Raw genomic sequence first — 27,377 nt, forward strand, 5'->3', positions numbered from 1 at the left:
AGTACGCAGTTGACAAACGAGGTGACAGCCCATCTCCCTGTCGAACGCCTGTCTTGATCTCAAAGGGTTCAGAGAGACATCCTTGGAATTTTACTTTGGATTTGGTATTAGTTAGTGTTGCCCTTATTATCGCCAGCAGTTTCTCATCGACTTCCATTTCTGCAAGGATATTAAGCAACACATCACGGTCGATGGAGTCGTATGCTTTCCTGAAGTCTACAAATGTAGATACATAGGTTCGACCTCTCAGCATATGGTATCTTATTATGGTTTTTAGGTTAAGTATTTGTTCTGCACTTGATCGGCCTTTCCGAAAACCTGCTTGGTATTCCCCGAGTTTGTGCTCAATTTGCTGTTCTAGTCTTTCAAGGATGGATAGTGACAGGATTTTGTAGGCTACTGGCAGAAGAGAAATTCCACGGTAATTGTTCACATCTCTTATATTTCCTTTCTTGTGTAAAGGATGGATCAAGGCTAGCTTCCAGTCCTCTGGTAGTTGTTCTTTTTCCCATATATCTACAATGGTTTGGTGTAGGATGTCAATTGCTTCTTCCGGGGCATGTTTCCACAGTTCTGCAATCATGGAGTCTTCACCAGGAGCCTTGTTATTTTTCAGTCTCTTTATGTGGCGTTTGATTTCATCGCGATTTGGTGGAGAAGATGGCAGGTTTTGGCTCATTATTATTATTATTATTATTATTATTATTATTATTATTATTATTATTATTATTATTATTACATTACATACGTACATTATCATTATAGACTGTTATGCCTTTCAGCGTTCAGTCTGCAAGCCTCTGTGAATTTACTAAACGTCGCCACAATCCTCGATTTGCAACTAGTGTTATGGCCTCATTGAGTTCTATACCTCTTATCTTTAAATCGTTAGAAACCGAGACTAACCATCGTCGTCTTGGTCTACCTCTACTTCACTTACTCTCCATAGCAGAGTCCATTATTCTCCTAGGTAACCTAACATCCTCCATTCGCCTCACATGACCCCACCACCGAAGCCGGTTTATGCGTACAGCTTCATCCATCGAGTTCATTCCTAAATTAGCCTTTATCTCCTCATTCCGAGTACCCTCCTGCCATTGTTACCACCTGTTTGTGCCAGCAATCATTCTTGCTACATTCATGTCTGTTACTTCTAACTTATGAATAAGATATCCTGAGTCCACCCAGCTTTCGCTCCCGTAAAGCAAAGTTGGTCTGAAAACAGACCGATGTAAAGATATTTTCGTCTAGGAGCCGACTTCCTTCTTACAGAATACTGTTGATCGCAACTGTGAGCTCACTGCATTAGCTTTACTACACCTTGATTCAATCTCACTTACTATATTACCATCCTGGGAGAATACACATCCTAAATACTTGAAATTATCGACCTGTTCTAGCTTTGTATCACCAATCTGACATTCAATTCTGTTGAATGTTCAGGATATTTCCAAAAGAGTTCGCCACCTTCAGGCGTTTAAGGTGTTGTCTATAATTAGAGAAAAGCCTTACTGATGGCATCGAGCGCACTGCGGTTATGGAGCCAAACTCTGCATTCGGGAAACGCTTGGGTAACCCCACCGTCGGCTGTCCTGAGAATAGGAACTAAGCATTACTGGATAGAGAGATAAAATGTTAAAAACTAACGTTTCAAAATAATAATAATAATAATAATAATAATAATAATAATAATAATAATAATAATAATAATAATAATAATAATAATAATATAATAATAATAATATGCCTTTGCTGGCAAGATGTAGTGTTTACAGTGCGCTGTGTCTTCTGGTATGGGCTATATCAAATTTGTTACTTTCATTGACCTGTCTCAGTCTCATCCTTGACTTTGACAATATGAAAGTGACTGAGGTATGAGTGATCCTAGTAATACCATTCCTTATGCAGCCAGTTCCTGTTGTGAATGGTGTGAAAATATCGCTCATAGGGTCGGTTGGTGCATGCATTTCAGTGGGCATGGCAGACTGATATGTAATAGCAACAGGTGGCTCGGTGAGGAAAGCAACGAGAAACTACCTTACTCCTCATTTCCCTAGTACGCCTCTTCAGTGACACCTAGGCTATTTATGACAGCTGTTGGCGGAGCTGCAGAGGATCAAACCAGCCTTCGGGCTGACTACCCAACAAACAACAACAATAATAATAATAATAATAATAATAATAATAATAATAATAATAATAATAATAATAATAATAATAATAATAATAATAATAATAATAATAATAATAAAGGAAAGGCATGGGAGTGGGAAAGAAACGGCCGTGGCCTTAATTAAGGTACAACCTGGTGTGAAAATGGGAAACCACGGAAAACCATCTTCAGGGCTGCCGAAAGTGGGATTCGAACACACTATCTCCCAGTTTCAAGCTCACAGCCGCGCGCCTCCAACCGCACAGCCAACTCGTCCGGTAAAATAATAATAATAATAATAATAATAATAATAATAATAATAATAATAATATGTCCGCCTCTGTGGTGTAGTGGTTAGCGTGATTAGCTGCCACCCCCGGAGGTCCGGGTTCGATTCCCGGCTCTGCCACGAAATTTGAAAAGTGGTACGAGGGCTGGAACGGGGTCCACTCAGCCTCGGGAGGTCAACTGAGTAGAGGTGGGTTCGATTCCCATCTTCCCTCTTCCTTGTCCATCCCTTCCAATCTTCCCATCCCCCTACAAGGCCCCTGTTCACCATAGCAGGTGAGGCCGCCTGGGCGAGGTACTGGTCATACTCCCTAGTTGTATCCCCGACCAAGAGTCTGAAGCTCCAGGACACTGCCCTTCAGGCGGTAGAGGTGGGATCCCTCGCTGAGTCCGAGGGAAAAGCCGAACCTGGAGGGTAAACAGATGATGATGATAATAATAATAATAATAATAATAATAATAATAATAATAATAATAATAATAATAATAATAATAATCGTATGATCTCAGATGAACTGTGCGTGTCAATTTCGATATTTCGTTTTACTCTACCAATTGTCGGAGAAACGGCCCGTTGTTGGGTGATTTATGGCTGTGTTTCACCAAATACTCAATAGAAATAGGATATTGGATTAAACAGGGAAGAGCTGCATTTAAGAAAATGACTAAAATTTCCTGCAGCAGGGAGTCGAGCGAGCACGTGGCCGTGCGGTTAGTGTCGCGCAGATGTGAGCTTGCATTTGGGAGATCGGCAGCCCTGACGATGGTATTCCGTGATTTCACAATTTCACACCAGGCAAATGCTGGAGCTATATCTTAATTAATGTCACAACCGCTTCCTTCCCACTCCTAGCCCTTTCCCATCCCATCGTTGCCATAAAACCTCTCTGTGTCGGAGCGACGTAAAGCAAATTGCAAAAAAGAACAGGCAGTGAGTCAACTGTTGAGTCGACCAAAAAATTATGTGCACTCGAGTTTTGAGGTTGTTTGTGAAATAACCTATTGGCCTACGGAAAATACAAAAACGCCATCAGTTTCCTCGTTTCATTTCACCTTAAGTCATGTAGGTTTGGAATGTTTAATTTATATTTTATGACTTTTATCGCAGGTGAAATCCAGAAAGTGCCCGTTTTTAAATACGTATGCTTCAACCATACGTCAATTTCAAGAAATTGTTTCACAAAAACTCGTTATCTTGTCAAGTCAAAATGTTAACAAAATATGAAATTGAATGTTTTATACATTCGTTATAAATTTCAACATTTTATGTTCCCATGATTAAAAGCTCTTATCAATTTTGTTAGGTAACTTCAATTTTTCTCGCCTCGGAGTGCTTGGAAATGTGCTCTCTTGGTCACGTTGTTATCGTTATGAGTCCAATTATTATGCTGTATGACTGTTAAATACGTAAATTAATTCACATTTAACCCTCTACTGCATGAATTATTTTTCGTTTTCGTTTGGTGAAGAAAATTTCAAGCTTTAATGTTCAACATACGTCCAGTGTTTTAAATGTACCAGCAATTCTTAACTGGGGCTAATAGCTTAACACTCTATGTGATGTGGATTGCCATAGTGGTACAACTTGCACGACCGTAGGTCGGTAATGTCTTTGAGGTTGAGCCAGAGGTACTCCTGAAGCCTGTGGTAATATGATGGGGAGGGCCCACGTAAAATAAACGGTGGTTGGTACGCGTGGATGTTGACGGGGTGGAAGGAGTACCTTTGGTTGTAGGGCTGTTTTGTCTTATGTTATGTGTAAAAAAAACAAGGCATCACAGGGATATATGTTTAATTGATTGTAGGCCTACAGTTGATGTGTGCCGTAAAACTACCTCTGTCTACAATATTTATCCACGTATACAGGTGAAAAGTTATTTGTTGCCTAATGGCAAGTAGAGGGTTAAAATACCATTTTATATTTGTATTGGACAGATTGATATGTGGCTGGCCTGTACAAGAAAAGGAGTGCGATGTTCCCGCCATACGCGGAATGCCTGGTGCTTACGTGCGAGCCTGACCTCTCCGCTGCTATCTACAATATTGCCTCTCATAGTTTCACCCAGGCTTTCCTCCTATAAATCAATGGAATTCCAATGTTGTGATTCACCACAAAATAATAAACACATCATTTCCTTCTTCTTATCAACTCAGTTCAGTATTGTGCAGTGTATTGGCTAGTGCAGATTCCTACAAGAAGCCTCCAAGATCTCCGTTTACTGAATTGGAGCTTCACATGATCGTGAGAACTTTTTTTTTTTTTAAGGTGAGAAGCAGTTTCCTATTTATAACGTACAGCATCGCCTTGGAATATCACTTCGGTCTATAAAAGAACACAGTGAAGAATACTAAAGCAAGTGACAGCAAGGGAAACATTGGACAATCTCCCTACGCCCGCAACGAGGCAACGTCGAAGCGACTTCCCTGTAAGCAGAACACCCTGCAAAAATAAACCGAGCAAATGGTGAAGATATTGAAAACAGGGTAAATGTAACAATAGATCTATGCCAAGAAACATTACCTTCCGAAAATCTTTAGCTCTGGAAAAATGGCGTATGCCTTTTAGTGCCGGGAGTGTCCGAGGACAAGTTCGACTCGCCAGATGCAGGTCTTTTGATTTGACGACCGTAGGCGACCTGCGCGTCGTGATGAGGATGAAATTATGATGAAGACGACACATACACCCAGCCCCGGTGCAGCGAAATTAACCAATTAAGGTTAAAATTCTCGACCCTGCCGGGAATCGAACCCGGTACCCCTGTGACCAAAGGCCAGCACGCTAACCATTTAGCCATGGAGCCGGACTTTAGCTCCGGAAAGAATGTGTAAAACATGCCATACAAATCGAAAAGTTCTTGAAAGTTTTGATTCTGAAAGCGATTGGCATGAATTAGAAACTTATCACGATGTTTCTTGTGATGAACTGTGAGCCGACTCAAACCAATATACACATTGTGAACAGTTAGATATACGTTATAAAGAAACATTAAAAGAATTAAAATGAAATATTTTAAAGACTGACAAATGAAGGACCAAAACCCTAATGGGAAAAAGAACCCAAACCCCATGGCGTAACAGCCCCGAAAAGCCATGGCCTACCAAGCGAACGCTACTCAGCCCGAATGCCTGCAGATTATGAAGTGTCATGTGGTCGGCACGACGAATACTCTCGCCCGTTATTCTTGGCTTTCTAGACCGGGTCCGCTATCTCACCTTCAGATAGCTCCTCAATTGTAATCACGCAGGCTGAGTGGACCTCGTACCAGCCCTCAGATCCAGCTAAAAATCCCCGACCTGGCTGGGAATTGAACACGGGGCCTGCTACTAAGAGGCAGGAACGCTACCCCTACATCGTGGGACCGGGCCTAATGAGAAAAGCTGATATGAAGTGTTTTTCAGTGTCTTTGTTTGAATTAATGAAGCTTATACAGGTAATTATTAAATACAGTACCTGAGAAAAGTTTTAAGCAAACGGTAAACCTAATGTTACTTACTACTAGCAATCTGTAGACTCAGCTCCAAGCGGAGCGCGCCTTGGCGTGGTGTCCCGCACTTTCGTTGCAACGTCATGCGGCTTCCTGTGTACCACATCATTCTTTCTTTTCTTCTTTCTTTCTTTCCTTCTTTCTTAATCTGTTTACCCGCCAGGGTTGGCTTTTCCCTCGGACTCAGCGAGGGACCCTACATCTACCGCCTCAGGGCAGTGTCCTGGAGCGTGAGACATTGGGTCGGAGGATACAACTGGGGAGGAGGACCAGTGCCTCGTCCAGGCAGCCTCACCTGCTATGCTGAACAGGGGCCTTGTGAGGGATGGGAAATTTGAAGGGATAGACAAGGAGGAGAGAAGGATGCGGCCGTGGCCTTATGTTAGGTACCATCCGGATTTTGCCTGGAGGAGAAATGGGAAACCACGGAAAACCACTTCAAGAATGACTGAGGAAGGAATCGAACCCCTCTACTCAGTTGACCTTCCGAGCCTGAGTGAACCCCGTTCTAGTCCTCGTACTACTTTTCAAATTTCGTGGCAGAGCCGGGAATCACAACCGAGCCTCCGGAGATGGCAGCTAATCAGAATCACACTAACCACTACACCACAGAGGCGGACATCACATAATTCTACCCAATATAAATACAAACAGATATTTAAAAACATGAATTAATTTACGTATTTCACAGTCTTACAGCAATGCCATTGGACATATCGATGGCTTTCTTTTGAAACATCGTATGTCCCAATGCTCTTCCTACCCGTTATATTCTCTAAGAACCGAGCTCGATAGCTGCAGTCGTTTAAGTGCGGCCAGTATCCAGTAATCGGGAGATAGTAGGTTCGAGCCCCACTGTCGGCAGCCCTGAAGATGGTTTTCCGTGGTTTCTCATTTTCACACCAGGCAAATGCTGGGACTGTACCTTAATTAAGGCCACGGCCGCTTCCATCCACTTCTTAGGCCTTTCCTATCCCATTGTCGCCATAAGCTATATCTGTATCGGTGCAACGTAAAGCAAATAGCAAATATATATATATTCCTTAAGACTGGTCACGCTTCTGTGGTGTAGTGGTTAGTGTGATTAGCTGCCATCCCCGGAGGCTCGGGTTCGATTCCCGGCTCTGCCACGAAATTTGAAAAGTTGTACGAGGGCTGGAACAGGGTCCAGTCAAACTCGTGAGGTCAACTGAGTAGAGGGGGGTTGGATTCCCCCTCAGCCATCCTCGAAGTGGTTTCCCGTGGTTTCCCAATTCTCATTCAGGCAAATGCCGGGATGGTTCCTAACTTAAGGCCACGGCTGCTCCTTTCCCTCTTCCCTGTCTATTCCTTCCGATCTTCCCATTGCCCCACAAGGTCCCTGTTCAGCATAGCAGGTGAGGCAGCCTGGGCGAGGTACTGGTCCTCCTCCCCAGTTGTATCCCGACTCAAAGTCTCAAGCTCCAGGACACTGCCCTTGAGGCGGTAGAGGTCGGATCCCTCGCTGAGTCTTAGGGAAAAACCAACCCTTGGGGTTAAGCAGATAAAGAAAGGAGAAGAAGACTGCCCACGCCTCCCAGCCACATATCTATACGCAGTCCATCAGAATATTTTTGGTTGTATTCACCCTACCATACCGCACTGTAGGGATGGTGTGTGCACAGCTAATTTACACACTCCTACAGTATAATGTAAGTATTTAAGGTTAATTTTCCTTTACACATTAGTATAGGAAAATGAGCACAACGAAAAATATTATGATGGACTGCATCTAAATATATGGCTGAGAGGCGTAATCAGTCTTACGGAATATAATGGGTAGGAAGAGCATTGGGACATACGAGATTTTAAAAGAAAGCCATCGATAGGAAGATTACAATGCGACAAAGAACGCAATTTTCCAACCAAGCCGATCCGAGAAAATATTACCTAACAAAACGTGTAACAGCTTTTGTTTTGGGAAATATGAAATTCTGACTATTATAATCACTGTAATGGTTCATGGTGTGGGTTACTGTAGTCACGCTCTAGTTCGTGAAACATAGGCAACGGCTGAGTGACCTAGAAAGTGGTCCTGAGAGTCGGGATAGCAGTTGCTACGGAATGGGAGTGGGCACATTCGGACATATTCTGAGTCATGGCCCTCCTTGTGCTCAGGCGGCTAGGCCTATACAATCCACCGGTGGTTCCTAGCCCGTTAGAAGAGATCCTCACTTGGACTGTATGTGAGTAGGGTAGCATCAGGCGTCATGAATTTACCGACCTGAGAACACTTTAAGCAAACCTGGGACCTATGGGAGTAACGGAGTCCCATCCCCTTTTGAGAGCCGAGAGACTCCTTGGGAAAAACTTGGCGAACGAAATGGAATTCGATAGGGTGCTATCAATATTAATGGGGCTTATGGAAGAATGAAAGTAGAACTGGCTGAGTCAACAAAGAGGATGTATCTGGATGTGCTAGGAGTAAGTGATATTCGGGTAAGGGGAGATGACGAACAAGCGATAGGAGAATAGAAAGTGTACTTGACGGGTGTTAGAAAGGGAAGGGCAGAGTGTGGGATAGGGCTTTTAGTCAGGAATACTATTGCATGCAACATAGTTTCTGTTAGGCACGTAAATGAGCGAATGATGTGGGTTGATTTGGCAGCTGCAGGAATTAGGACGAGAAGTGTCTCAGTGTATTCACCATGTGAGGATGCAGATGAGGATAAAGTTGACAAGTTTTATGAAGCATTGTGTGACATCGTAGTCAGGGTCAACAGCAAGGATAGGATAGTGCTAAAGGGCGATTTCAATGCGAGAGTTGGAAATAGAACTGAAGGATACGAAATGGTGATTGGTACATTGGGGAAAATATAGAAGCTAATAAAAATGGGAAGCATTTACTGGACTTCTGTGTCAGTATGGGTTTAGCAGTTACGAACATATTCTTCAGGCATTAGGCTATTCACCGATACACATGGGAGGCTAGGGGTACCAAATCCATAATAGACTATATCTTAACCGAATTCGAATTCAAGAAATGTGTCAGAAATGTAAGGGTTTTCCGGGGATTTTTCGATGATACCGACCACAATCTGATCTGCAGTGAACTAAGTATCTGTAGGGCAAGGATAGGGAAAATTAAATCTGTCTGCAAAAGAATAAGGGTAGAAAATCTCCAGGACTGGGAAGCTAGACAGAAGTACATGGTTAGATTAGTGAGAAGTACCAACAGTGGACAGTAAGCAGGTTCAGGATATGGAAAGAGAATGGGTGACATACATGGATGCTGTAGTAGAAACAGCAAGGGAATGTCTAGGAATAACTGTGTGTAATGATGGAAAAAAGCGAACATCTTGGTGGAATGATGAAGTGAGAGCAACTTGTAAAAGTATAAAGAAAGCTTATCAAAAATGGCACCAAACATGGGCTGATGCAGGAAGTGAACTGTACGTAGATGGAAGAAATAGAGCGAAACGAACCTGGAAAGGCTGGGTCCAGCAGCAGGGAAGCCATTCTGGACAGTAACAAAGAATCTGAGGAAGGAAGGGAGAAAGGAAATAAACAGTGTTTTGGGTAATTCAGGTGAACTCGTAATAGAGCCCAGGGATTCACTGGAGAGGTGGAGGGAATATTTTGAATATCTTCACAACGTAAAAGGAAATCTTCCTGGTAGTGTCGCGAACAACCGAGCTCATGGGGAGGAGGAAAATTATTTTGGTGAAATTACGCTTGAGCATGTGAAAAGGATGGTAAATAAACTCCATTGTCATAAAGCAGCAGGAATAGATGAAATTAGACCTGAAATGGTGAAGTATAGTGGGAAGGCAAGGATGAAATGGCTTCATGGAGTAGTAAGATTAGCATAGTGTGTTGATAAGGTACCTTCAGATTGGACAAAAAAGCAGTAATTGCACCTACCTATAAGCAAGGGAACAGAAAGGATTACAAAAACTACCGAGGTATCTCATTGATTAGTATACCAGGCAAAGTAATCACTGGCATCTTGGAAGGGAGGGTGTGATCAGTCGTTGAGAGGAAGTTGGATGAAAACGAGTGTGGTTTCAGACCACAGAGGGGCTGTCAGGATCAGATTTTCGGTATGCGCCAGATAATTGAAAAATGTTACGAGAGAATAGGCAGTTGTGTTTATGTTTCGTAGATCTAGAGAAAGCATATGACAGGGTACCGAGGGAAAAAAAGTTCGCCATAATGGGGGACTGGAATTAAAAGTAGATTATTAAAATCAATCAAAGGAATTTATGTTGACAATTGGGCTTCAGTGAGAATTGATGGTAGAATGAGTTCTTGGTTCATGGTACTTACAGGGGTTAGACAAGTCTGTAATCTTTCACCTTTGTTGTTCGTAGTTTACATGGATGATCTGCTGAAAGGTATAAAATACCAGGGAGGGATTCAGGCAGGTAGAAATGTAGTAAGCAGTCTGGCCTATGCTGACGACTTGGTCTTAATGGCAGATTGTACAGAAAGCCTGCAGTCTAATATCTTGCAATGAGTATGGTATGAAAATTAGCCTTTCCAAGACTAAACTGATGTTAGTAGGTAAGAAATCTAAGAGAACTGAATGTCACATTGGTGTTAATAATAATTTCGTGTGGCTATTTCTAGCCGAGTGCAGCCCTTGTAAGGCAGACCCTCCGATGAGGGTGGGCGGCATCTGCCGTGTGTAGGTAACTGCGTGTTATTGTGGTGGAGGATAGTGTTATGTGTGGTGTGTGAGTTGCAGGGATGTTGGGGACAGCACAAACACCCAGTTCACGGGTCATTGGAATTAACCAATGAAGGTTAAAATCCCCGACCCGGCCGGGAATCGAACCCGGGACCCTCTGAACCGAAGGCCAGTACGCTGACCATTCAGCCAACGAATATTGGTGATACAAAGCGGGAACAGGTAGATATTTTCAAGTATTTAGGATGTGTGTTCGTCCAGGAAGGTAACATAGTGAGATTGAATCAAGGTGTAGTATAGCTAATGAGTAGTATATTTGGATGGTTCTAGCGCCTGCTCCTCCTCTGGCTCCCTCCCAGAGGCCTCCTCCTCCTCCTCCTCCTCCTCCTCCCCCTCCTCCTCCTCCTCCCGAGGGGCCTTCCCAGGGGCCTCCTCCTCCTCCTCCTCCCGGGAGCCTTCCCAGGGCCCACCTCCTCCTCCTCCTCCCGAGGGGCCTTACCAGGGGCCCACTCCTCCTCTTCCTCCCGGGAGCCTTCGCAGGGGCCTGCTCCTCCTCCCGCGGGAAATTTGAATTTGTAAACAAAGCCACGTGCTTTTTGACAGCTGTCATCGACAACAACGCATCGCTAACCTCACTGCTGCCATCTTGACGGGCCTAAACCTCAGTGGTACCAACTTAACCTCACAAGCGCGAGATTTGAATTTGTAAACAAATCCATGTGTTTTTTGACAGCCACGTGCGTTTTGACAGACAACAACGCATCGCAAACCTCACTGCTGCCATCTTGACGGGCCTAAACCTCAGTGGTACCAACTTAACCTCACAAGCGCGAGATTTGAATTGGTAAACAAATCCACGTGTTTTTTGACAGCCACGTGCTTTTTGACAGAAAACAACGTATCGCAAACCTCAGTACTGCCATCTTGACGGGCCTAAACCTCAGTGCTACCAACGTAACCTCACTAGCGCGAGATTTTAATTTGTAAACAAATCCACGTGCTTTTTGACAGCTGCCATCCGCCATGTGCGTTCAAGCCTGAAACTCGAATGATAATATTCCGGTCGTACCTAAAAAGACAAAACATATATGAATGTAGTGTAGGGTACGTCAGCTAGCCTAGCTATCTTTACAACTCAAAGTTCGAAACATACCTTAAAAATGTTCGCGCTGCAAACTGTTACTCGGATGAATAAAATGCGTACTTTCAAGCCTGTAACTCGAATGATAATATTCTGGTCGTACCTAAAAAGAACAAACATACATGAATGTAGTGTAGGGTACGTCAGCTAGGCTAGCTATCTTTACAACTCAAAGTTCGAAACATACCTTGAAAATGCACGTGCTGCAGACTGTTACTCGGATGAATAAAATGCGTGCGTTCAAGCCTGAAACTCGAATGATAATATTCTGGTCGTACCTAAAAAGAACAAAGATATATGAATGTAGTGTAGGAATATATATAAAAGGGTACATCAGCTAGCCTAGCTATCTTTACAACTCAAAGTTCGAAACATACCTTAAAATGTTCGCGCTGCAGACTGTTACTCGGATGAATAAAATGCGTACTTTCAAGCCTGTAACTCGAATGATAATATTCTAGTTGTACCTAAAAAGAAAAGAAAATATATGAATGTAGATGTTTATTACCTAGCGTAGAAGTTGCTTTGCAAACAGTAACTAACAGTTCAGGCTTACCTTAAGTTGAAGGCTGAAGAATAATATTCACAGCAGACAGTACTTAGACGGGGGATGTGCACGTAATAAACACACACAAAGAACTGTAAGCGCTTCACGCAGACTGCAGCGAGTAAATATGCTGCTTGTTACCAAGCGGATGTGAAAGTCGCTGGCAACTGCAGTACAGTTGGAACGAAATGTTTATGCAACAAGAGCTCTCCTGAGTGCCTTACGCTGAGTTCTGCAGGCTGACGTATTTAAGCCGGGATCGAACCTGCTGTTGGTGCCGAGGTGTGAGAATTTAAGAGTTCTGCAGTGGATCGAGCCTTGGAAAGTTAGCGCGCGATCCTCGACCTCTGGACTTAAACGGGAGGGTACTAAGCTAAGCAAGAAGCCGACATTCCTTACCTGTAGGCACTTAAAGGTATTGAGCTAAGACCGCATCGGGCTAGATCATGTAATTACACGTTATGACGATCGCGCAGGTCCCTCGCCTAGCATTTGCTTTTTTTACGGCTTCCGACAGTAGGGGTTCGAACCCGCTATCTCCCGAAGTAGCGAGAATGATTGCGGGTACAAGAGTGTTGAGAGTGATTCATTTGTCGGATGGAGGCGATCCTACTGTTGCATATTACATTCTCAGGTAGTTTCGAATAACCAGAGGGCGTGCAAAAAGCCAGCATTAAGTAAGGGCATATAACGCTGTTGATGGGGGCGTTAAACCTTGTGCAGGCTCCTTCGAAAATGATTGTGAGTACAAGATGTTGATGGCGATTCATCTGTCGGATGGAGGCGATAAGCTGTGTGCAGGCTTCTTCAGTAGGAGTAGGCTATGTACCGGCACCGAGTTTTACCCTCTCCCTACTGTTGCTTATTACATTCTCAGGTAGTTTCGAATAACCAGAGGGTGTGCAAAAAGCCAGCATTAAGTAAGGGTATATAACGCTGTTGATGGGGACGTTAAACCTTGTGCAGACTCCTTCGAAAATGATTGTGAGTACAAGATGTTGATGGTGATTCATCTGTCGTATGGAGGCGATAAGCTGTGTGCAGGCTTCATCGGTAGGAGTAGGCTATGTGCCGGCACCGGGTTTTATCCTCTCCCTACTGTTGTATATTACATTCTTAGGCAGTTTCGAATAACCAGAGGGTGTGCAAAAAGCCAGCATTAAGTAAGGGTATATAACGCTGTTGATGGGGACGTCAAACCTTGTACAGGCTCCTTCAACAGGAGTAGCCTATATGCCGGTACCGTGCAACCTCTTTCAATAGGAGTAGGCTATGTGCTAGCACTAGGTTATACCCTCTCCGTACAATCATAATATTTTATCTTAAGAACTTACACCAGAAGGACTTACTAACAAGATTAAGAAAATGTTCCGTGAGTTACAAGTAGCTTATCATACACGCACTGTCCTCGCTGAAGGTTACTACAGCCGGAAGACTAGCGTACAATTTCAGTCAACGCATGCATTCCTCACCTCACTCTAACTACACAGGTACAACTTCAAAGACAGTGTTCTAAGCAGCGGAACAAAAATGTAACTTGGTGTGAGCACATAGCCTGCTCCTAAAGCATAACACTGTAAATGTTTAGAGCTCCTGTTTTTACAGCTAGATGTGGTTCCTAACGTAACAGGGCCGGGATTAAAAATATGTTTTACAGCCGAGTGCCCCTCCTGACGCAAGAGTATAAATCGTAAGAATCTGTTTTATGGCTAGATGCCCTTCCTGGCGCTGAAAGACCAGGATATAGCAAGTTACCCTTCCCGATGTAACAAGACTAGAATTTATTTTTAGGCTGCACTTAGCTAGAAATAGCCACAAGAAATTATTATATAGAAAGAGAATTGCCGGCTCCTACGGTTTGGTTTAGTGTGCTTGCCTCTCACCCGGCAGTCTAGGGTTCGATTCTCTTAGAACGAAGGTGCACCCCAAACACATCAATCAATGTTCTGATCACATGTTGTATCGAGTACAGTGTTCGATTATACTGTTAATCACTTCTTTTGTAATATAATCTTCAAGTATTCGATAAAGCTATACCTTAACAGAGCAGGGAAAAGGAGGTTATAACAATCGCTATCTTACGCAAGCCGTTCAGAACTGTAGTCTTATCTTCTCCTAGAACAAAGGTATTCCTTAACATGTTCTTTTAAATTGTCCGCTACTACGATCAAGAGCGCAGCACGGTGCTCTCAGATGGCGGATGTGGAATTTGCCGCCACCACATGTCGAAGAATAAAGATACCAACACGATGCTCTCTTGGCAGCTTTTCAAATTGTCCGCCGCCACAGAGTGCAGCACGGCGCTCTGTAGATTAAACATGGCGGATGACAGCTGTCAAAAAAAGCACGTGAGTTTGTTTCCAAACAAGAGCACGTGGAATTTATCACCACCACAAAGATGGCAGAACGGTGCTCTCTAGATTAAAGATGGCGGATGATAGCTGACAGAACTTTTCAAATTTACCCGCTACTACAGATAGCAGCATAGTGCTCTGTAGTTTAAAGATGGCGGATGTCAGCTGACGCAAGAGGGCAGCACGGTGCTCTCTAGATTAAAGATGGCGGATGACAAAAAGCACGTGGCTTTGTTTCCAAACAAGAGCACGTGGAATTTGCCGCCACCATATAGAGTGCAGCACGGTGCTCTGTTGATTAAAGATGGCGGATGATAGCTGTCAGAAAAGCACATAGATTTGTTTCCAAACAAGAGCACGTGGAATTTGCCGCCACCACAAACAGGGCAGCACTGTGCTCAAAGATGGCTGCTGTCACGTAGAATTGCCTGCCACAACTTTTCAATGGTATCTGGCTAAAGAGGGCAGCATGGTGCTCAAAGATGGCTGCTGTCAAAAAGCATTTTTCAAATTATCCGCCACCACAGATCCGCACAGTGCGTGCTCTATAGATTGAAGATGGCGGATGACAGCTGTCAAAAAAGCACGTGGATTTGTTTACCGATTCAAATCTCGCGCTAGTGAGGTTAAGTTGGTAGCACTGAGGTTTAGGCCCGTTAAGATAGCAGCACTGCGGATGACAGGTGACGAATTTGCAGCTACTGCGATAAAGAGGGCAGCACGGTGCTCTGTAGTTTAAAGATGGCGGATGACAGCTGTCAAAAAGCACGTGGATTTGTTTACAAATTAAAATCTCGCGCTAGTGAGGTTAAGTTGGTAGCACTGAGGTTTAGGCTCGTCAAGATGGCAGTACTGAGGTTTGTGATACGTTGTTGTCTGTCAAAAAGCACGTGGCTGTCAAAAAACACGTGGATTTGTTTACCAATTCAAATCTCGCGCTTGTGAGGTTACATTGGTACCACTGAGGTTTAGGCCCGTCAAGATAGCAGCAGTGAGGTTTGCGATGCGTTGTTGTCTGTCAAAAACACGTGGATTTGTTTACAAATTCAAATCTCGCGCTTGTGAGGTTAAGTTGGTACCACTGAGGTTTAGGCCCGTCAAGATGGCAGCAGTGAGGTTAGCGATGCGTTGTTGTCGATGACAGCTGTCAAAAAGCACGTGGCTTTGTTTACAAATTCAAATTTCCCGCGGGAGGAGGAGCAGGCCCCTGGGAAGGCTCCCGGTAGGAGGAGGAGGAGGAGGAGTGTTCCCCTGGGAAGGCCCCTCGGGAGGAGGAGGAGGTGGGCCCTGGGAAGGCTCCCGGGAGGAGGAGGAGGAGGAGGCCCCTGGGAAGGCCCCTCGGGAGGAGGAGGAGGAGGCCTCTGGGGGCCAGAGGAGGAGGAGGAGGAGGAGGCCTCTGGGAGGGAGCCAGAGGAGGAGGAGGCGCTAGAACCATCCAATTATAATACTCTAATGCAGTGAGCTTGCAGTTGTGATCAACAGTATTCTGTAAGAAGTAGGTCAGCTCCCAGACGAAACTATCTTTACATCGGTCTGTTTTTAGACCAACTTTGCTTTACGGGAACGAAAGCTGGGTAGACTCAGAATATCTTGTTCATAAGAGGTAACAAACATGAAAGTATCGAGAATGGTTGTTGGTACAAACAGGTGGGAACAATAGCAGGAGGGTACTCGGAATGAGGAGATAAAACCTAAGAATGAACTCGATGAATGAAGCTGTGCGCAAAAACCGACGTCGGTGGTGGGGTCATGTGATGTGAATGGATGAGGATAGATTACCTAAGAAAATAATGGACTCTGTTATGGATGGTAAGAGAAGTAGAGGGAGACCAAGACGACGATGGTTAGATTCAGTTTCTAACGATTTAAAGATAAGAGGTAGAGAACTAAATAAGGCCACAGCACTAGTTGCAAATAGAGGACTGTGGCGACGTTTAGTAAATTCACAGAGGCTTGCAGACTGAACGCTAAAAGGCATAACGATCTATAATGATGATTATGTATGTTTGTATGTATGTATGTATGTATGTATGTATGTATGTATGTATGTATGTATGTATGTATGTATGTATGTATAATCAACGTATAAAACATACCAAAATATAGCGCTGAAATTTCGGGGTCGATTACCGGCTCTGCCACGAAATTTGAATAGTGGAACGAGGACTGGAATGGCGTCCTCTCAGCCTCGGGAGGTCGACTGAGTATAGGGGTTTTATTACATCCTCAGCCATCCTCGAAGTGGTTTTCCGTTGTTTCTCCACTTTTTCTCCAGGCAAATGCCGCGATGGTACCTAGCTTAAAGCAGCGGCAGCTTCCTTCCATCCTCCTTCTCTATTACTTCCAATTTTCCTGTTCAGTTGAGCGGTTAAGGCGCCTGGGTGTGTTACTGGTCCTCCTACCAAGTTGTATCCCCGACCAAATGTCTCACACTCCAGGACACTGTCCTTGAGGCGGAAGAGGGGGGAGGGGATCCCTCGCAGAGTGTGGGTAAAACCAACCCTGTTGGGTAAAACGATTAAATAAATGACGACATATGAATAAATAAAGGAACCTCCGTGACTCAGACGGCAGCGCGTCGGCCTCTCACCGCTGGATCTCGTGGTTCAAATACTCCATGTGAGATTTGTACTGGACAAAGCGGGGGCGGGACAGGTTTTTCTCCGGGTACTCCGGTTTTCCCTGTCATCTTTCATTCCAGCAACACTCTCCGTTCTCATTTCAGAGCATCTATCAGTCATTAATAAATCACCTTGGGAGTAGCGACCCCATCGTACTAATAGCCTATATCTGCTTCATTCATTACATCCCTGACCCGGTCAATGACTGGAAAACAGGTTGTAGGTTTTCATTTTCAAATTAAAAATTCAAATGTACATGACCCAACGTGAAATGAAACGAGGAAATTGATGGTGTTCTTGGATTGTCTGTAGTTCTATAGATTATTTCATAAACAACTTCCAAACTCGAGTGCGCATAATATTGTGGTCGATAGTAAGTCGTCTTCTCCATATACTTCGGTGCTATGCCATCTCAGTATTGCTATACGTTGCTAAGGTGTGGACACTCACAGTCAGTTTCAGCAAAAGATTACAATGTTTAGAAGTACGCAACACCTAAGTGCTTAAAGGATTACAAAAAGAACTGTAAGCCATGCACACTATCAAAAAGAAAATTTACAGCACTTATAACACCTATAAGAAAAAAGGGCCAGCTAGTTCAAATTATAGTTCAAGGTAAAACGGAAGGAAGAGAGGCCGTGGATGAAGAAGAATATATTTTTTATATAGCCTGCGTGACTGATATGAAACCAGCACTTCCACATTGTTCCGAGCTGCAGGGAATAAATAGCAAGTCAACCTGAAGACAGTCGACATCCGCAATGGGTGTCGGCATAATAATAAGAAGTAAAATAAAATATCTCACCACGGAACTTCTACACAATGACGTCGTAAGACATGGAGACCACCGAGCTCGATAGCTGCAGTCGATTAAGTGCGGCCAGTATCCAGTATTCGGGAGATAGTGGGTTCGAACCCCACTGTCGGCAGCCCTGAAGATGGTTTTCCGTGGTTTCCCATTTTCACACCAGGCAAATGCTGGGGATGTACCTTAACTAAGGCCGCGGACGCTTCCTTCCCATTCCTAAGCCTTTCCTGTCCTATCGTCGCCATAAGACCTATCTGTGTCGGTGCGACGTAAAACAAATAGCAAAAGACATGGAGACCACAAAGACTCTTTTCTGATCTTCACAAAATCGACTACTGGTACCTCTGCCGGGTTTGAACACACGATTTTGGGACCCGGAGGCAGTCGCTCTATCACTGATCAAAAGAGGGAGCTTAAAAACGAGTATACAGTATAGTATTGGTAGCAGAGGCCATAGGCCAGCTTCTATCAGGTTTAATATATTTCACTAGAACATGCTTTTATCACGCCAAATTCAACGTCCATTACTGTTAATGGATGTCAGCAAATCAGAGACTACTATTGCCAGTAACAAATTACGTGATACTTAGCGTTATCTGCTTTCAGTGCTAATGGGTGCCATTAAAACTCAAGCTGCATTAGGAATTAGCAGTTAACGTTGTATTATGTGATGCAGAAAGAATGTGCTTGTACTCTTCATGGTCAAAAATAGTCTTAGAAGAAAATCTTCCTTAAACAACCTTCTTTTAATGCGATTGAGGACCTTAGGGACTAGAATCCAAATTCTCCTATTTCCCCAGATTGGCACGTCTATGGACCAGAACGACTACTACAAGAAATATCATCTATTTCCACACACATTTCGGCCATAGCCCTAATAGTGCGCTCCAAATAAATCCGTTCCATTATGAGTTGGAAACTTGGGGTTCTCTAGCAATGGTCGTTCCCAACGAGTGGTATCATGCCGCTCTATAGAAATTGATGGATTTGTGTTCGAGACCCAAGGGCAGCCACTTTTACAACCCATTTTTGTTTACAAACAGTCGTCTTAAGGGCGAGCAACTTCCAAAGCCATTTCTAGCAACCTCGTATACTTTGAAGAAGTTCTACACAAGCTGACAGAGCACATAAAGATAGCCAACAGTACTGTGTCTGACAGAGCACATAAAGATAGTCAACAGTACTGTGTCTATGTCTGACAGAGCTCTCCATACTCGGCCGTTCCATCTTGAGTCGAAAGGGTCACGCCTGTACTGAGGATTCCACTTTTATCAATGAATTCTTCTTTGAAAACTAGTGCTCCTACTTCCTTCCTTGATTTCTTTCATCCTTCCTTCCTTAATATTTCTTTCACCGAGCTCGATAGCTGGAATGGTTTAAGTTTGGGCAGTATCTAGTATTCGGGAGATAGTGGGTTCGAACCCTGCTGTCGGCAGCCCTGAAGATGTTTTTCCGTGGTTTCCCATTATAACACAAGGCAAATGCTGGGGCTGTACCTTAATTAAGGCCATGGACGCTTCCTTCCCACTTCTAGCCCTTTCCTATCCCATCGTCGCCATATGACCTATCTATGTCGGTGGGACGTTAAGCAACTTGTAGAAAAAGAACAGTTTTCTTTCTTTCTTTCTTTCTTTCTTTCTTTCTTTCTTTCTTTCTTTCTTTCTTTCTTTCTCATCTTTTCTCCTTCCTTCCTTCCTCCCTCCCTCTCTTCCTTTATTCCTACATTCTCACCTTCCTCCCATACTCCCTCTTTCTCTTCTTTCCACATTTCTCTATTCCTTCCATCCTCTTTTCTGTCTTTCCTCATCTGTCCCTTCCTTCCCTCCTTCCTCCCTTCCTTCTTTCCTTCCCGATGATCTCTATGATAATTCCCTTTATCTTGAATCACCAAACGTCTCTCGTATTAATTTTCACAACAGAGCAATGAAAGCAGGATTAGAGCAGCCCACAGTGAAACCCCAATAATACGCGCCCGTTTAATATACTGTACCGCGCAAGACGCGTTTTTCTTTATCTCAGGTCCCTGAACATCTCATATCTAAAGCCTATATGTACCCCGTATACGGCGCTCGAATCATGCCTTCATTCGTGGAATATTTTCTATTCACTTTCAGCAATGCTTGGGCCACGTATTACGTACCAACGTACCACGTATTGTTCTGATTAGGTACAGTGGTCTGTAAAGTAATACGCCTTTTGCTTGTTGACTTCGCAAAACATTGGTCCCGTTACCTACACTCTTGAACCCTATCAGCCTTGTTTGATGTTTTGTTGTCCCTTCTCTCTCACACCATCAATCCTTCCTTCTGGAAAATTTCGCTTGTCATTCTCAAGGTGTCCTCGGTATGTTGAAATTCTATATGATTAAAATTAATCTTCAACGAAAAGCACTTCCTTTGTCGAATCGAATAGAAATCTTAAGGAAGTATCGTAAAAATACCGTATTTAATAAGAAACAGCTCGGCTGATTCATTATTCAGCGCATCGTCAACGTTAAAAACAATAATAAAGAATCGTGATTCAATCACTACGAATTCGTTATTGGGAGGATGCTGCGATTGAAAGTAAAATGTGTTGAACACGAGGATTAGGAGGAGATTTTAGATGACTGGCTTCATCAGTCTTGGAACTCAACAATACTTTGTATATCTGCTTTACTCTGCACCCGCCTGGTCGTCTTCCGCGTAATAAGTGGTCCCAATTAATATGCGGTTAGTATATAATCCTTTGAAGACCGTTTTAATAGGGTTTTACTGTATTTCAATCGCCATCCACTTCAACTTTAACACAGATATCCTGGGCCTGGTTTATGTCCGGCTTTGTTACTCCCGCATACAAGGAGATAACCTTATTTAAAGACCCGATATGTGTTTGGACTTACTTAAACAAGAGACATTGATTACATCAATACAGTTTTCACCTAGATTCTTACTCATTCGTACCCGATATCAGTGAGGAATCTTACTTTATGCATGTAGAATAATTTAACATCATCATACAATCTCCCAGACTGACTGTACGAGCAGTACCATTCAGACGGTGAATAGAACTGAGTGGTAATATCAAACATTCCTAATTCTCCTTTCCACCCTTATTAATATTAACCAGATTGATTTTGTTTCCCAGGTAAGGATGCTGACCAGTGGCGGCCAGGAAGTGAAGACTTACCACCGTAGCTTACCTCCTGCAAGTAAGAGTTACGAAGCTGAAGGGCTTCATAAGAGAAACCGCTATGAATTCAGCGTGGCAGCAGTCACCCGAGTTGGAGAGGGCCCGCTCACACCGACAGTTGTACTTTCACCGTCCAATGAAGGTTAGTTTCATTGTCGCTTGATACTCTTTCGTAAAGAAGTACTTAAATTCAGTCCCATTTAAACAAGTTTATTTTAATACTTGGAGTCAGAATCATGATTTCTCCTAACTGACGAGAAGAACATTTTCACTGCTAGGATGATTATAACAGCTTAACGCATTTCAGTCGATCAATGCGTGGTAAAAATCTAAATAAATTTTGGATCGGTGGTCATTTAAATAATATAAAGAGAACACTTTTGTCATAGAAATAGAACATACGATTATTAACATTGATAGTTTCGATAACTTCAATAAACGGATTTAAAAGCCATAAAAGAGAGTGGCAGATGAGCGTAAAGTCACTTTTCAATGTGAAAATCATCAGAAATGATTTTTAAGAAATATATCAGTAACAGCTGTTCCTATCAGAAAATGAACTGAACAAAGATCGATCAAAATACTTCTTCCTACAACGTTTGGTGTGTGCCCTTTTGTTGAAAATAACAACTGTTGAGAAAATATGTGAAAAAATCTTTTAGAAGCCCCTATAAAGCCCTTCTAATCAGGAACGTTGTTATGATTTGCGGTTCAGGTTTCCTTCCAGTATGCCTTCCAATCAAATGCCAAATTTTATGGCAGCTATTCCTGTAAATTTTGCGAGATATTTCCACAAACAAACAGAAATGAAAGCGAAGGTTGAACTGGTCTTAATACACCCTACTTGAGATAAATGCGAAATAAAAGTGTCCTCTTTAGGTGTGTTAAACTATTCAGGACCATTGTATTTATATAGCATGGTGACTCAATATGCGTTCTTCAAGAAAGGTTGCAGATTGTATCGCTCTAAATGGAGGATTTCGCTTTTAATTCAGACGGAGTGAAATTCTGTGACCAGTGCAATGATTCGTTCTTCATTCACCCCTCGTTAAACGTCTACTTTGATCATCTTCTTAACTCGGACGATGACCACTGTATAAAATGTAACCTCTATATCATAAAGATAACCTTTCTATCAGATGGCTTCTTCAGTGGACACGGTTTTCCATTGGTAGGTAATACTGCGTGTTTTCAATTTTATCATCAACATAATGGTTTCTCTTCCCCGAAGTGGTATGTGTTCTTCGTCAGTGGATTTGGAAATTAGCAGTATGAAGAATACTGAAACTGAATCCGTCTTGTGCTTCTACAGTATCTTTAAGACGGTCCTTATTTTCTGTCTTCTTTGTGTCTGTCTCTCTTGGCTGTACACAATTTTTATACATTCCCAGTCTCTCAGTCTCCACTCATTGGAGGATTTTTCGTCATCATCACCAACGTCGTCAACATCATTTTCACATTAACAACACTATAATTATTATTTTTATTATCAGGAGCCGTTAACAGTAGACCTTTATACACAATGAGTAGCATCACATAGTATAATATACTATATATTACACCAAGGTTTAAAACTCGGATGTGTTCATCAGTGTAAAATGTACGTTTTACTTTTGTGAACCTAGCATAATTGGTCCTTCATTTCTTTGATTTCAGTCCAAGCAGCCATATATTCTTTCGGCAGTGTAATAGTGGTGCCTTGGAAACAAGATACACGACTTCCATGCAGACATGTAGGAAAGCCTGAGCCAAATATAAGCTGGAAACAGTGGGGTCAGCTACTGAAACCTTCTCCCAGGTGTGTAACATACTTTCTGAAAATATTCCTCGCGGCTCTTTTTAGTATTATACACAGTAAGCTCTGAAATACAGTGAGAGTTTGAAACCGTATGCTAATAAATCGTGTTTAGAAGCAACTAACGGTCGATAAGTTTCTGTGTAACATGCGGTATACCTCCTTCAAACAATCCGGAAAACAGTATATAATACGAGTATATTGTGTAAACAAGGAGCTCCTTATTCATTAGTTCAGTGGTTATATGGCCTGAGGAAGCATGTGCTTCCTTGAGCTGCCTAGCCGAGACAGTTATTCAACCGGAAAAACGTAATTTCGATTCTGAGTGTGATAGCCGAATGACGTAGTCACTGGCTTCTCAATAATGCGGCTGCGGTTCGAATTCCAACCAATGCATATCGTACTTCGAAGTGAAAAATCACGTATATGCTTGCAAGTTCCATTTCCCGTAGGGAAGACGGAATATTTTGAAACGGAATTTTCACTTCTGGAGAGGCACATGGTTCTGGGTATCACTCCACCTACAACAGAAATAAGTACAAAGTTAACCTCTGGGAATAGAGCGCTGGCCTTCTGAGCCCAACTGGGCAGGTTCGATCCTGGCTCAGTACGGTGATATGTGAAGGTGCTCAAATTCGCTAACCTCGTGTCGGTAGATTTAGCGGCAATTTAAAAAATCCTGTGGGACAAAATATAGGCACATCGGCGTCTGCGAATACCGTAAAAGTAGTAAGTGGGACGTAAAACCAATAACATTATTATTATTATTATTATTATTATTATTATTATTATTATTATTATTATTATTATTATTACCGCCTCTGAGGTGTAATGGTTAGTGTGATTAGCTGTCATCCCCGGAGGTTTGGGTTCAATTCCCGGCTCTGCCATGAATTTTGACAAGTGATACGAGGGCTGGAACGGGGCCCACTCAGCCTCGGGGGTCACCCAAGTAGAGAGGGTGGGGGATTCGGTTCTCACCTCAGCCATCCCACTTTTCCTCCAGGCAAATACCGGAATGGCACCTAACTTAAGCCCACGGCCGCTTCCTTCCCCGTTCCTTGCCCATCCCACCCAGTCTTCCCATCCTCCACAAGACCCCTGTTCAGCATAGCAGGTGAGGCCGCCTGGGAATGGTACTGGTCCTCCTTCCCAGTTTTATCCCCACAACCAAATGCATCACACTCCAGGACACTGCCCTTGAGGTGGTAGAGGTGAGATTCCTCGGTGAGTCAGTGGGAAAACCCAACTTTGGAGGGTAAACGGATTTTAAAAATTATTATTATTATTATTATTATTATTATTATTATTATTATTATTATTATTATTATTATTATTATTATTATTATTATCTGCGAGTAAAGGCGGAAAGTGGAGATAGCTGGGGTTTCATGGAGGGCATATATTTTTCATATATGTGCTTGACAAATATATCTCGTGCCATTCAACCACTGATCAGTTCTGTAGCGTAGTTGAGCGCTCTCTGTGTGTATGGCTTGGAGCTGCGTCTCTCATTCGGTTGTCTCAATACAGTATCTCGAAATACAAAATTCAAACATATTTTGCATCATCTCCATGATACCACAAAGCCTAGTCCTGATTCGTGTACTAATTTGGACTAATTCCCGCTCATCAAGTCAAGCACGAAGATATTTACGTAAAAGGGCTCATCACTGAAATGTCATGTAGAGATTTTAACATCATTCTTGACAAAATTAATACTGACTAGAATGTCCCCTTGCTCGAATTCATGCTTAAGATTGTCTTGGCATATTGTAACTGTTCACTCTCCTAAGCTTCACACTTGGGGAGACGAAAGTTGATAGCTGGGGACACATGAATATAAATATAAACTATATGTGGCTTGCCCGAAAATTGTCACGCAAATAGAATCAATTATCACTCCATGGTTTCCCATTTCTCTATGTAATGTTTGGGCGCCAGCTTTACAGTTTTAAACAAAACTGTACAGCAAAATTTATATTTACTAGCATAGAGACTTATACTTAAATCACAGGGGTAGGATTTTAAATAATTAACCATTAAGTATCGCTTTGAGAAAGAAAATTAAAGCAATATCTGGTCCAATTAATTTATTAAACAAAGAAAATGAGATGAGTCGGAAAAGTACCCTTTAGCTTGGAGGGAATTAAGAATTTAACGTTACTGTAATTTACTGTTGCTTGTATTGTCTAATTGTGGCTCACCAGTTGTAGTCTCCGTTGAGGTCATCTGTATTCCGTGGTTACTCGTTCCCCTTTTCTCGTTGCAGACTGGCTCCATGGACATCCTTCCTTCTGCGATATGGTTTGGGCTATCTGGACTAGCACTCCCTAATTGCCTAGTCTTTAAAATAGACATTGACCCTATGCTTGTGAAAATTGATCACCGTTATCGTATGAGGAGAAAATTCAGTGTTGTGAATTTTTCCATGTTATCAGAAATCTTAATCCAACTTAGCTATTCTCCTGATATAATACAGACTTGTACCAAGTACCGTGGACTTGAACTAACGTAGTTATTCGTCCAGAATAATTATAGAATATATCACAAGCTGTATGCTTGTTTCGTCTCACCCTGACCCGACAACATCACAGCAGCTACGTACTGTGTCTTGAAGCGACAACTCACTGTCCCGAAAATAATTGTCTCGAAGCGACCACTCACTGTCTCAAAAAATAAATTGTAGTTGTGTATTGAGGATTGCTCCGCGCAAGATAATATACAGGAGCTCTCCCCTCCCTTGGTAACAGCTCCATACCCGGGCTCTTTACAACGAAGCATCGGATTCGTTGATCTCATATCATATCATCCCTGTCCTCATTCTTCACCCGTAACCAGTAGGCTTGTCGATGATGTAGTCTCCTAGCTTGCTAGCCTTTCACGCGGGTCGCTGTATAGTACAGTACTCATGAGTTAAACCCAATGACTCATCATAACTTCCCCGCTTCAAGAATAACTTTTCCGTGTACACAATATGAGATGAAATGACACAAACTCAGACTCAACATATTGACCATATTTACAGCACATAATGAATTCCTATCTTATAAGTTAAATAATAAATGATGTTCTAATATATACAATATGATTCCAAAAGCCTTATTTACAATTGACTGAAGTTAAATTAATATGTGTTAATGAATAATTTCCGATGACGGATAATCTTGATATCGAGTGATATCACGTAATATGACTGTACAATAAATTAGTATGGCTGAAGAAGCCTGGACGGTTACAATATAATCACAAGGTACTAAAACAATTCTTGGTCCAATTTGTCCTATCCATCTGTAGTAATTCTGTACATTAAATGGGGCTCCATATCCTTATGTATGTAATCCTGAAATGACCAGTCAGTCCCTTGTTGCCTGATCAGTAACCGTTTCCGCGTTTGTGACCGACTGTCAGCGTCTTGGTCTTCGTGCGTCGGTGTCACGGATTCGATTCCCAGCCGGGTCGTGAGATTTTAATCGTGAACCGTCAATCCCTTTTGAGCGTGGACTACGTGTTCGTCCTGTTCTCAACTCACAAAAGACTACCTACCACCACACTAGCACGTAGTTTCCTATATCAGCAGATGGCGCCCACCCTCATCGTAGGGTCTTTCTTATAACCACTATAGGTACGAAACTAATTATAGCAGCACGAAATTATTATTATTATTATTATTATTATTATTATTATTATTATTATTATTATTATGCCTACTCTCAATCCTGAACAACTAGGATGAAATAAGGCAGAAAGCCTTCTTGACAATTTCATAAAATCACCCTTCATCTCTCATCTTCACCTTTGTAAATAACATTTATAATTGTAACTCCAGGTTGGCTCAATGCTGCAAAATAACAGTCAGAGACATCTTGAGGCAAACACATAACACAATCTCATTTTTCATCATATAATATTTCATTTATCACCTTTTCAGATCACATCTGATATTGCAAACCCTAACTACGGTCAGACTCTATTGAAAGAATCCACCGGTTTGGACAGCTATATAATCATCCAAACAAAGACACCATTCAGATACAGTGGGGTGTCAGACAGAGGATTGTGGCGAGTCGGAGCGCCCAGAGACGTAATGATCCATCATGCAGATTAATCGAACTAAGAATGTACTTAAGATCAATACACCAGAAAAATTTCCATATTTGGCAACATTAAATATAAATTCATTGATGAAGGTTGGTAACTTGAAACATCTAATAGATATTTTGAAACAACATAAAATTGTGATCACAGCTCTTCAAGAATTACGTAATACTGATCAGAACCCAATTGAATCAGGAGGGTATTGTCTCAATGAAAGACCTCCAGGTGGACGAGTCATAAAGAATGTTCCTCAATTTGGAGTTGGT

At 42.5% G+C, this 27,377-nt stretch overlaps 1 protein-coding gene across 1 annotated transcript in view; it reads left to right on the forward strand.

The window, feature by feature from the left end:
- LOC136863786 (cell adhesion molecule Dscam2) overlaps positions 1–27,377 on the forward strand; it is a 1,545,364-nt gene that overhangs the window by 1,320,402 nt on the left and 197,585 nt on the right. The window contains exons 25-26 of the mRNA XM_068226091.1: positions 21,201–21,360; positions 22,875–23,016. Coding sequence (XP_068082192.1) covers positions 21,201–21,360; positions 22,875–23,016 — 302 coding nt within the window. The remainder of the gene's footprint in view (positions 1–21,200; positions 21,361–22,874; positions 23,017–27,377) is intronic.

The sequence above is a fragment of the Anabrus simplex genome, chromosome 2 (assembly GCF_040414725.1).
Source record: "Anabrus simplex isolate iqAnaSimp1 chromosome 2, ASM4041472v1, whole genome shotgun sequence".
NCBI classification, from domain to species: Eukaryota; Metazoa; Arthropoda; class Insecta; order Orthoptera; family Tettigoniidae; genus Anabrus; species Anabrus simplex.